Source organism: Akebia trifoliata, chromosome 7, assembly GCF_017979445.1.
Source record: "Akebia trifoliata isolate Shusen 1 chromosome 7, ASM1797944v1, whole genome shotgun sequence".
NCBI classification, from domain to species: domain Eukaryota; kingdom Viridiplantae; phylum Streptophyta; class Magnoliopsida; order Ranunculales; family Lardizabalaceae; genus Akebia; species Akebia trifoliata.
This window is the reverse complement of record NC_141381.1, coordinates 32,342,145-32,352,441: the sequence shown is the minus strand read 5'-3', so window position 1 is coordinate 32,352,441 and position 10,297 is coordinate 32,342,145. Positions and strand designations below refer to the sequence as shown.

At 34.2% G+C, this 10,297-nt stretch overlaps 1 protein-coding gene across 2 annotated transcripts; it reads left to right on the top strand.

Moving 5' to 3' along the window:
- Positions 1-4,284: 4,284 nt before the first annotated feature.
- On the top strand, positions 4,285-9,888 carry MTO1 (Pyridoxal phosphate (PLP)-dependent transferases superfamily protein). 2 transcript variants are annotated; one of them, XR_015180099.1, is made up of 11 exons: positions 4,285-4,811; positions 5,337-5,440; positions 6,056-6,129; positions 6,235-6,406; positions 7,384-7,443; positions 7,552-7,755; positions 7,867-7,953; positions 8,205-8,325; positions 8,879-8,974; positions 9,080-9,198; positions 9,480-9,500. XR_015180099.1 is itself a non-coding variant. In XM_086448587.1 (11 exons), the coding sequence occupies exons 1-11, from the start codon at positions 4,364-4,366 to the stop codon at positions 9,601-9,603; spliced, it is 1,596 nt and encodes a 531-aa protein (XP_086304713.1). In that variant the 5' UTR covers positions 4,286-4,363; the 3' UTR covers positions 9,604-9,888. The 2 variants fall into 2 exon arrangements, 1 of the variants encoding a protein (XP_086304713.1); XM_086448587.1 differs by having other exon boundaries at positions 4,286-4,811; positions 8,205-8,312; positions 9,480-9,888.
- The last annotated feature ends 409 nt before the right edge of the window (positions 9,889-10,297 follow it).

The following is a 10,297-nucleotide window of genomic DNA, read 5'->3' as shown; positions in this document are numbered from 1 at the left end:
AAGCAAATTTTTAGTGAGGATGGTCTATATGGTCTAGAGATCATCCTCACAAAAAATCAGTTCATTTTGAAACTTCTAACTTGTTAAAAATAGTTTTTAAAAAAAATGGACGATTTTTAAACTTATTTTGATAAGGTTAGAAGTTTCAGGATGTGCTGATTTTTGGTGAGGATGATCTCCTCATTGTAGAGATCATTCTCATAAAAAATCAACATATTCCAAAACTTTTAACCCATATAAGACAAAATCATTTAGCCATGGTGTGGGTTTATTAATTTTGGGGTGCTTATATACTAATAAGGAGATCATCCTCGTCAAAAATCAACTCATTCCAAAACTTTTAACCCATATAAGATAAAATAATTTAGCCATGGTGTGGGTTTATTAATTTGTGGGGTGCTTATATACTTATCTATGAGATATAAGAGGTAATATCCTTTTAAGAATAAGGGTATATTTGTCCATGCTCAAAATAACGAAGGGCATACTTGTCCGTGTCGAAAAAAACGAAGTACTTATCGTTTTAGCACTTTTTTTCAGTATCAAAATAGTGTTGAATTAAAATTTTTTCAACAATAAACGCTGAAAAATAGTGCAAACAAACATGGCCCAAGTGTCATCATCATCTTCAATTGGAAGATTGAATCTCTTGGATAAAATATTTTAATCTCTTCTTGAATTGGAAGATTTGTCTCTTTCATAAAGGCTAAGAAAAGGTTCAAAACAATGGATTAATGAAAAATTAATAGATTTTTAGGAGAAAAATAAGAGTTTTTGGTTAGAAGTTGGAGATGGTGGTATTTAAGTCATTTATATCATTTTCCTAAAGTAGCCCAAGGGTAAAGATGGCATGCCATCCTTATAAAAACATAGGGGTATCTCAAATATTCATCAAAACATGGAGGGGATGTTTAAATCAACTTCTTTTTTATTCAGATTAACATGAAATGAGCCAAAAGCGACGTAAGATTATCACGACTCAATATTTAATAATGTGTAATAATAACTGATTATGGCCCCACCTATAAGAATATAAAGGTTGAAGATATTTTAAAAGCATGGTAGGACCAATTATTTTGGTCTCATGGTTGGACCAGTTATTTTGGCCTCAAAAATGACCATTTTGGTCCTTTCCCCTATAAATTAAAAAAAAATTAAATATGTAAATAAGAGACCAAATGATATTGCAGATGTGATTGGAAGCATTGAAATATATGTCAATGGTTTGTGAATTTGTCCCTCTAGTGGCATCCACGTAAGATCATGATCATAGTGAAGTTTATGTCATCAGTTTGAAAATCCAAGGGTATATCAAATATTAACCAAAATTCCAGGGCCTATTGTAAAAAGTTTAGGTGCAGCAATTTACAGCGATTTTGAAAGAACGAAAGTGGGCCACAATCCAAGTTGGAGTTACAATTACGCAACTGTACACATTTGGCCCGATAAACTCATCAAACCCAGTTGTTTAAGTTTGGCTTTGTTTGTTATTTTAAAAAGGCAAAGAAGCTTTCGTCCAAGCAAATATTTTACTGTTAAGTGTGATTTGACGGGTCCACGTGGTACTTGAATTGCATGATAAAGAATAAGCCCAACTTGTCTTACTTTCTTTCTAAGAAAGTATTAAAAAAGAAAAAAAACCAAATCTAAATAGCAGTTCTATCTGCACCTACCTTTATGCTCAACTCACCCACTTTGTTCTGCACTTCCCACTCCAAATTCCAAAATATGCTTTAGGTGGGTGCAAATATGCTTTAGCGGAAGATTGACAAGGAATATAATAAATCTTCAACCTTTTACCAAATCCTTAATTTTTTTCCCTCCATCATGAAAATCTATTGGTTTTGTTTTATTAATTTCTTAATCTCATCCATAGTTTCCTCATCTTTACTATTATATTAAGAGAGGCGACAAGGAGTGGCTTGACACCGAAGTTTGAACGAGTCAAATTGTCCCACTTTTATATTTAAAGTTAAGAATCGTGTTGGAGTGACCTCAAGATAGAATTGCATCGCACATCTTGATGTGAAAGTGGATAGAAACCATAGATTTTTTTTTATTCGTATCTAAAGGAAAATCATCTATGGTTCTCATACACTTTCATGTTAAGATGTGCGATGTGAGGTCCAATCTTAAGGTCACTGCATCATTATTCTAAAATTAATGACATTATCATCGTTTTTCATTAAAAAAATCAATAAAATTATTTTAAATATGTAAAATTATAAATTTTGGGTCCCTATTATCATGTGAGCTAATATTAAAATTTGCAAAAATATCCCTTTTTTATGTCGTCGTTAAAGTTCGATAGCTTATTATTTAAATTAAATAAGATAAGTCGTTTTTTTCATTATAGATAAAATTTTCAAATAAATCAATGGATTAGAATAATGGACTTTTGATTAAAAAAAAATTATGAGTTTTTAGAAAAAAATAATAATTAGACTTTGAAAAATAAAATAAAAACATAACTTTAGACAAAATGCTGAAGATGGATTAAAGCCTAGAAGGGTATGAGCTCCATCAACTTTTTTATTAGAGTCCAACTAACCTTACTAAGTTAGTAATAATTTCACCCTTACTAAGGATCCTTGGGCTCACCTTATAACATCTAAAAACATGATTTCTTGGGCGAATAGATCAACCTTACCAAAAATCAGTTCAGTTTAAAAAAAGTAAAAATTTCACTGATGAATTTTAATTTTAAATTTGAGTTACGTAGAAGTTATATCAATTTTCAGAATCTTGGATCAAGGCCATTTTACAGAAGTCAGCTTTACCTCTATAAATTGACTTCTAGAAGAAATACAAGCCTAGAGATTAAAAAGTCACATCCAGCAAAAGTTTGTTCATTACAAAAGCACATAAGTTAGAAATTGATGTTTATTTGATAATTTTTTATTACTGGATTCTGGTAAAATGATCAAAATATCCTTAATGTTGATAATACACCCATAATACACAAAAAATGAGCATAAACTTTAATAAATATATAACTACACTAAGTATATATATATATATATATATATAATATATATATATAAATTATTTTTAATTTAAATAAATTTATAAAATTTATAATTCTATCAAAATTTCGACAACATCTCCTCTTAAAAATGAATATATGAAAATTTTCTAATAAAGAAAATATCTGTATAATACATAATCCAACATCCATGTAAAGATAAATGATGTTTTGATAATAAAGTAGTAATAACGAATTGCTTTTAGTCTTGGTAGTAAAGATGAATGTTATTTTGGTAGTAATCCCCTTTTGAAAGATGAAGAGTATTTTGATAATCTTCTTTTATTTTTTAAGGTTATATTTGATTAAAAATGAAAGGTATTTGGTAATTCTTTTTTATTTTTTAAGATTAAATTTGGTTGGAAATTTGATTAAAGATGAAAAGTATTTTGATAAAGATGAAGGGTAAATTTCATTTTATTTTTTAAGATTAAGTTATGTTAGAAATTTGATTAAAGATGAAAGGTATTTTAGTAAAGATGAAAGATATTTTAGAAGATGAAGGATATTTAAGTTATTGGTAAAGATGAAGGGTATTTTGATAATTTGAAAAGATGAATGATATTTTAATAATGATAAAGAGTATTTTAGTAATCTCCTTCTAATTTTGAAGGTTAAGTTTAGTTGAAAATTTGAATAAAGATGAAGAGTATTTTAGTAAAGATGAAAGGTATTTTAGTAATTTCATTTCATCTTTTAAGATTAAGTTTAATTGAAAATTTGATTAAAAATGAAGGATATTTTGATAATTACACTTGAGTTGTTTTATGTTTTTAACTTCTTATAAAAATCATTTGAAGAAGTCCCTATTAGACGATTTTTTTTCAAGAACTACTCTTGAATTTTAATTGAAATCCACGATAAAAGAAGTCCAAATGAATTTTTTTGATTTAAAAAAAATAAAAAATAAAATTACCTACTAAAGATCAAACGTACATGACCCTAATTTTTTTTTTTTTTTTTTCACCTTGTTGGGGGCAGGTCTCTAAATTCTAGAACAAAGGATCCATACTCCTTTGATGCTCTGATAGATCAAACGGTTGAAATCATATTCGAGAGATTATCGAATGAAGAGTAGAAAGAGTGGGACGACGGTCCTCCATCACTTGTGTGTCACATTGGAGTCCGCGTCATCAGGCAAGTGGGTATCCTCCACCTCATCATATAACTAACCATAGTTAGAGAAACTAACCCAACAAAAATTTAACTATAGTTTTCTATCCCAATCTTGGACCTCTGTCTATAAAAAAAGACCAACGCGAAACCCTTCAAGTTCATAAGGGGAACGAAGAAAGAGAGAGAGAGAAAACAAATTCTAGAGAGAGAAAGTGTTTGACAATGGCGGTCTCTGGCGGCGCTAGGGTTTTTCCTTCGTTCGAATGTCGTTCAGATCCCGAATTCTTCGCTCATCCACGGGCGGAGAAAACGAGTTCAGGACGATTCACCGGGAAGGCCAACTCAGTGCCGATCTGCGGATCGCTCGGTCTGTCTTCTCTGATCTTTAGGTTTCCCCCCAATTTCGTCCGACAGCTTAGTATAAAAGCTCGGAGGAACTGCAGTAATATTGGTGTGGCGCAAGTGGTTGCTGCTTCTTGGTCGAACAACAATCTGACTCCTAACGTTACAGCCGTCGATTCGGCAGCTGAGATCGGCATACCTGTCGTTGATGAAGCTGTGACCGTTGATGGTTCTGGTTGTAAAAGTAGTAGTGATGTACAGTTGTCAGGTTCGGCCGCTTTGAAGGCCTCATTTTTGTGCTCTGATGGGAGCATCGCAATTCATGCTGGTACGCTTTTCAAATTTTTAATTTGTTTAGGTTTAAAATGTTGGATTGATTCTTCGATTGATTTGGGAAAGAAACCCATTTGAAAGTTTTGATGATCAAGAAACAACCCCCCCTTGTTATTGAGGTTTAGATCCACACCACATCATCGAATGGACTGTGTTTTAGATCGGGAATGAGTGATCTAGAACAAAAAATCCTTTTTTTTCTTTGAAAGAAAACAATGGATGGATGGTTAGGATCAGTTGATTGATCTGATTTGTGTTAAATAAAAAAAGATGGTGGTTCACTAGTTGTGTAATCTGGAATTTTGATCTGCCTTCGTGTGCAAGAAATGGGTGACAAAGCATAAATCGGTATCAAATTTTCATGGGTTTTCTCTTAGGGTCGATTTAGTGGATGAATCAGAATGAACCTTCTTGATTGGTTGTTGTAATTCTAAGTTTTAACCCCATTATTTTAAGAGTCCTAATGTTTATTCTATTGGAGTTGAAACATAATATTTGGTTTGTTTTTTTATCTGTGTAGGTGAAAGATTAGGTCGTGGAATTGTTACGGATGGAATCACTACCCCAGTCGTCAATACTTCTGCTTACTGGTTCAGGAACTCTGACGAGCTCATTGATTTCAAGGTCTGCATTTTTCTTGTTCTCGCCTTATTGAGTCAAATTGATTTATGGGTGGAGTTCTTGGTAGCTCTGTTATATCCGTGATGGTTTTGAAGTTGGAATCCATCTATGAAAACTTAAGGACCAGACTTATGTTACCGGGTTGGCTAATAGTAGAGAACCGCAAACTGGTACAAACCGAACCAGTTTGTAGTGGGTTTGTCAAAATCAGCGAATGTACCGAACCCCGCTAATTTGGTGAACTTTAGAGATGCCTCATGTTTTAGTCAATATTAGAGAACAGATAACCCTTATTTTAAAAATCCCAAGATTTCTTCATTATTGAAGATACCCCTTTGTTTTTAAACTGATGATATGCCCCCTTCAGTTAACATAAATGACTTGTATCCTCCACGAACTGGGTTTGCCCTAGAGTGGCTAACCCCATGATCCCGAATTCAAACTGATCGCTCCAAAGGTCCAGGCACCCTCGCGTGGACCTCACACTACGGCTTTATGTCCATAATCATGCCGTCATTATACATATGGAGAATTATATAACCCGGTCATGCTTTTTCCGGTTGTAACGATTGTCGTTTTTGTGGGCTGTGGCTAATATATAGTTTGATCTGTTGATAGGAGGGACGCCATGCAAGTTTTGAGTATGGTCGCTATGGAAACCCAACTACTGTTGTTGCAGAGGAGAAGATAAGGTCTGTATCATTCATTTTATATGTGGAATTGTACATTCTTGTGGTCATTGTTGCCATTGGATACTATGACTAACTTAGAAAATTTTATTTTATTTACTGGAGCAGTGCACTCGAAGGGGCTGAAACAACTTTGTTAGTGGCATCTGGCATGTGTGCTAGTACGGTTATGATGTTCGCTTTGCTTAAGAAAGGCGGTCATATAGTGACCACCACAGATTGCTACAGGAAGACTAGAATGTTCATACAAGATTATCTTGTTCCCAACATGGATATCTCGGTATTATTTAATTGTTCTTATGTTATTTGTTTTCTCTCTTGCATCTTTTTTTTTCAAGTATATCCTGCTTTTTCCAATGCAATTAGGACACATTTACTTGTTGCTATAAGTTGCAATCCTAGAGTTCGTACTATTTTCACTCCTTTGGTCTGGGATATTTTTTTAGTGGTCGCATAGGATTTCACATTCTACTTTTGATCTGTTATGATCAGTAACTGCTCTGATACAATTAGGAAGATTTCTTTGCCAGTGTCAAATTTGACCACCCATTTTTTCTTTATGGTAGATTTAAAATTCTTCTGGATTCATACACTGGCCAAAGCAAGGTTAAGTTTATGAACATATCAATGTGCCCATCTAATATTTAATATTTTAATTCTCAACTGCTAATGCATATAAAGATATATGAATAGCTGTATTTTTAATTCAATATTTGTCTGGAGAAGTATAGAATGTAAGAAGATTGAAAAATAATGTACGAAAAAGGAGGTGGTCAAGGAGACCAGCCAAAGAAAATAGGAGGAGAACAACAAAATAGATGGAAACAATTCAGAAAACGTATGTAATGATATAATTTGTAATAGAACCGGAAACTTATAGTGTTTGCTTTCCTTTTTCTTTTCTTTTCGTTGTAATTCTTCTTTTGGTGTGGTCACCTCGACTACCTGTAATAAAATTTCTTCATTCATCAGTATTTATAAGCATAGTTATATTTTTAATTCACAACTAATGCATGTTCATGTAACGACGTCATGACAGAATGCGCACACAACAAATAGCCTGTAATTCTGTTATCTACATTATAGATGTTGCTGTCAAAACTACTGATATTAAGTTGTTTGGTTATTTTATTGCTGTAATATCATTCGTGCGATGTATTTGGAGCTTCTTTGCTTTCTAGCCGCTCCAACCTCCACCCTCTTTTTTTCTTCTTCTTCTTCATGTGTCTAATTTTTCTTGTTATCATCAAAATACAGGTCACTGTCATTGACCCTGCTGATATGGATGGCCTGAAATCTGCACTCGATCAGAACAATGTTAGTACTGCAAAAACTGGTTGCCCTGTTTCTTGGAATTCCTTTGTGCTCTGATCCCTTAGAGGGGATGACAGCATCATCTGATATGTTGAATTGTTTTGCCTGCAGGTGTCTCTTTTCTTTACAGAATCTCCAACCAATCCATACCTCCGATGTGTTGATATTGAGTTGGTTTCAAAGCTTTGTCACAGCAAAGGTGTACTGGTCTGTGTAGATGGAACTTTTGCCACACCTATGAACCAGAAAGCCCTCGCCCTTGGTGCAGATATTGTTCTGCACTCTGCAACAAAGTACATTGGAGGACACAATGATGTTAGTTCTTCCAACATCTTTAGTTCTCTCTCTCTCTCTCTCTATATATATATATATGATGTATGTGTTGCTGTGTTGAGTAATAGACAAAAATCCTATTCCATCTTTCAGGTTCTTGCAGGTTGCATTAGTGGTTCTGAGGAAGTGATTTCTAAAGTCCGTAAGTTGCATCACGTTTTGGGTGGTGCTTTGAACCCGGTAAGCAATCTCATATTTGATACCAGGTTGTGCTATACAGTGCACCCATTGTCTATTGTTGTGTGATACATGTTTCAAGTGGCTTAAAAAACATTTCATTTGGATCCATCATATGTGACACTTGAAGATTTTTCTCTTTAAGTACTTGTAATTTGCAGCTATACTCCTTTATGCTTATTGAACAAGTTGCAAGTCTGATGTACTTCAGTGAGAACCATAGTAACCTGTTGTCTCCTTTTTGTTTTAATCAGAATGCTGCGTATCTGATCATCCGAGGCATGAAGACACTGCATCTTCGTGTACAGCAGCAAAACTCAACAGCATTGAGGATGGCCGAAATTTTAGAGGCACATCCTAAGGTACTCCATAATTGTAAGAGTTTACAAGCATCATATTCCTTTTGTCCCCATTTGTTGGAGGATTAACAAATTTTGCTTACTGTAAACACTTAAGCCACAATGGGGGAACTTTTACCTATAATAAAACATCTGCATGATTTTGAGATGGTGCTGTATAATTTTTTGTCAACTTTTATTCTCAATAAGTGATGTGATGCACTAGTTAGTTTTAAATGGACGAGCTTAAATTTATTTGTCCTGCTTTTCAAAGGCTTAAAAGGCCGCCTGTAGGTTGTACAGTTGTACTAGGTATTTTAAAGCTTTGTATGGTCCTTTTGGTCCAATAAGATCCACAAGGATTGGTTCTCTAGTCAATAACAATTATAAAATTGTTTTTAGTTTTGAACTAATTGAGTTTTCTAAGAACTTGAAATGATGCACAACTTGATTGAGAAAACTTCGAGTTTCAGGGGTATTCTACATAATTATTTTGTTATCAATCAAGTACATTTGCAATGGTACACTTAGAAACATTAGAACTCTTCAATTAAGTTGTAGATAATCTAATTTTCTGATTTAACTGTCAGGTGACGCACGTCCACTATCCAGGCCTGCCAAGTCACCCCGAACATCACATAGCCAAGAAACAAATGACTGGCTTTGGTGGTGTGGTCAGTTTTGAGGTGAGAATCAATATGTTCGTATGGGCTAATTTTGTTTTCTCTACAACAATTTTGGGGTGGTAGTTGTACAATTATTGGGAAGCCTAATTTATTTTTCTTGTGCAGGTCGATGGAGACTTGAATACTACCAAAAAGTTCATTGATGCTTTAAAAATCCCTTACATAGCCCCTTCCTTTGGAGGATGCGAGAGCATTGTAGATCAGCCTGCAATTATGTCTTACTGGTACTTATTGCTATTCTCTACATTTGAATAAATAAATTAGTTTGGTTGCACAGTGCCTGATGAGCACACCAAGTTGAACAATTCCAGTGTAGCTGAAATAAATTAAAGAAAAAAACCCATACTCACATAATATTCATAATCTTCTAATATATAGAGATCTAAATGCATCTAAATATGAGGAAAAAAGGTAGAAAATACTTCCTAACGAAGGAACTCTATATATAATTAAGTTGTACTTGTTTTTGATCAAATATTTGATGCTAGCTTTGTCTTTTGTGTAGGGATCTTAGCTCGGCAGGAAGAGCTATGTTTGGGATCAAGGATAACTTGGTTCGGTTCAGCTTTGGAGTTGAAGATTTTGAAGACGTGAAGGCAGATATTCTTCAGGCTTTAGAGGCTATATAGGCAGGCTGTTTTAACTACATTTGCCTTTGGTTATTCTGCCTTCTCGTATTTTGGAAAACTCTAATCCGTCATTTTGGTTGGTGTTCTGTAACCTTGTGTTCTGTTGTAGTTCCAGTAACTCTAATCCGTCATTTTGGTTGGTGTTCTATAACCTTTTGTTCTGTTGTACTTCCAGCAGTGATCGTTCCGTGTGATTATGTGTGGCTCCCCAATCCGGAGCTTTCTATTTAATGCTGTTCTACAGACAATTTGGTTATGAAGATTATGAAAGCCTTGTTTGTTTAACACAGTTATTCTTATTAGTTTGAATTATCCAAATAAAATCCCCATGAACATGAACAAAAAAGGGCATCTGCATATAGATTGCTGAATACACTTGTGTTACCTTGGTAGCGGTAGAAAATCGGAATGCAGGTATTGGGCCACATGCCGAGTCATGCTCTTTCACTAAAACCATTTGCAGCCTCTTACTCCTCTCTTTAGGTTACATCTTTTTTTTTTTTTTCTTCCAATGGGTCCAACTACATGTTATTTAAAACATAATTAACTTGGTTGCAATGTACAATCCTACACTCTCTGTTGTCAAGGCGAGTGCCTTAGTGTGTCTCAGGGGGGGTGCATCAAAGATGCTTTAATACGTTGGGGCCGAGGTTTTGTAATTGATTGCACCCCAGGGCACATTAGGTGTGCACCT

Bases quoted from the DNA above. Each gene is read 5' to 3' on its own strand.
- MTO1 (XM_086448587.1), top strand. From the start codon at position 4,364: ATGGCGGTCTCTGGCGGCGCTAGGGTTTTTCCTTCGTTCGAATGTCGT. The intron at 6,130-6,234 runs GTCTGTATCATT...TTACTGGAGCAG, and splicing joins GTTGCAGAGGAGAAGATAAG to TGCACTCGAAGGGGCTGAAA. The intron at 7,756-7,866 runs GTTAGTTCTTCC...TCCATCTTTCAG, and splicing joins ACATTGGAGGACACAATGAT to GTTCTTGCAGGTTGCATTAG.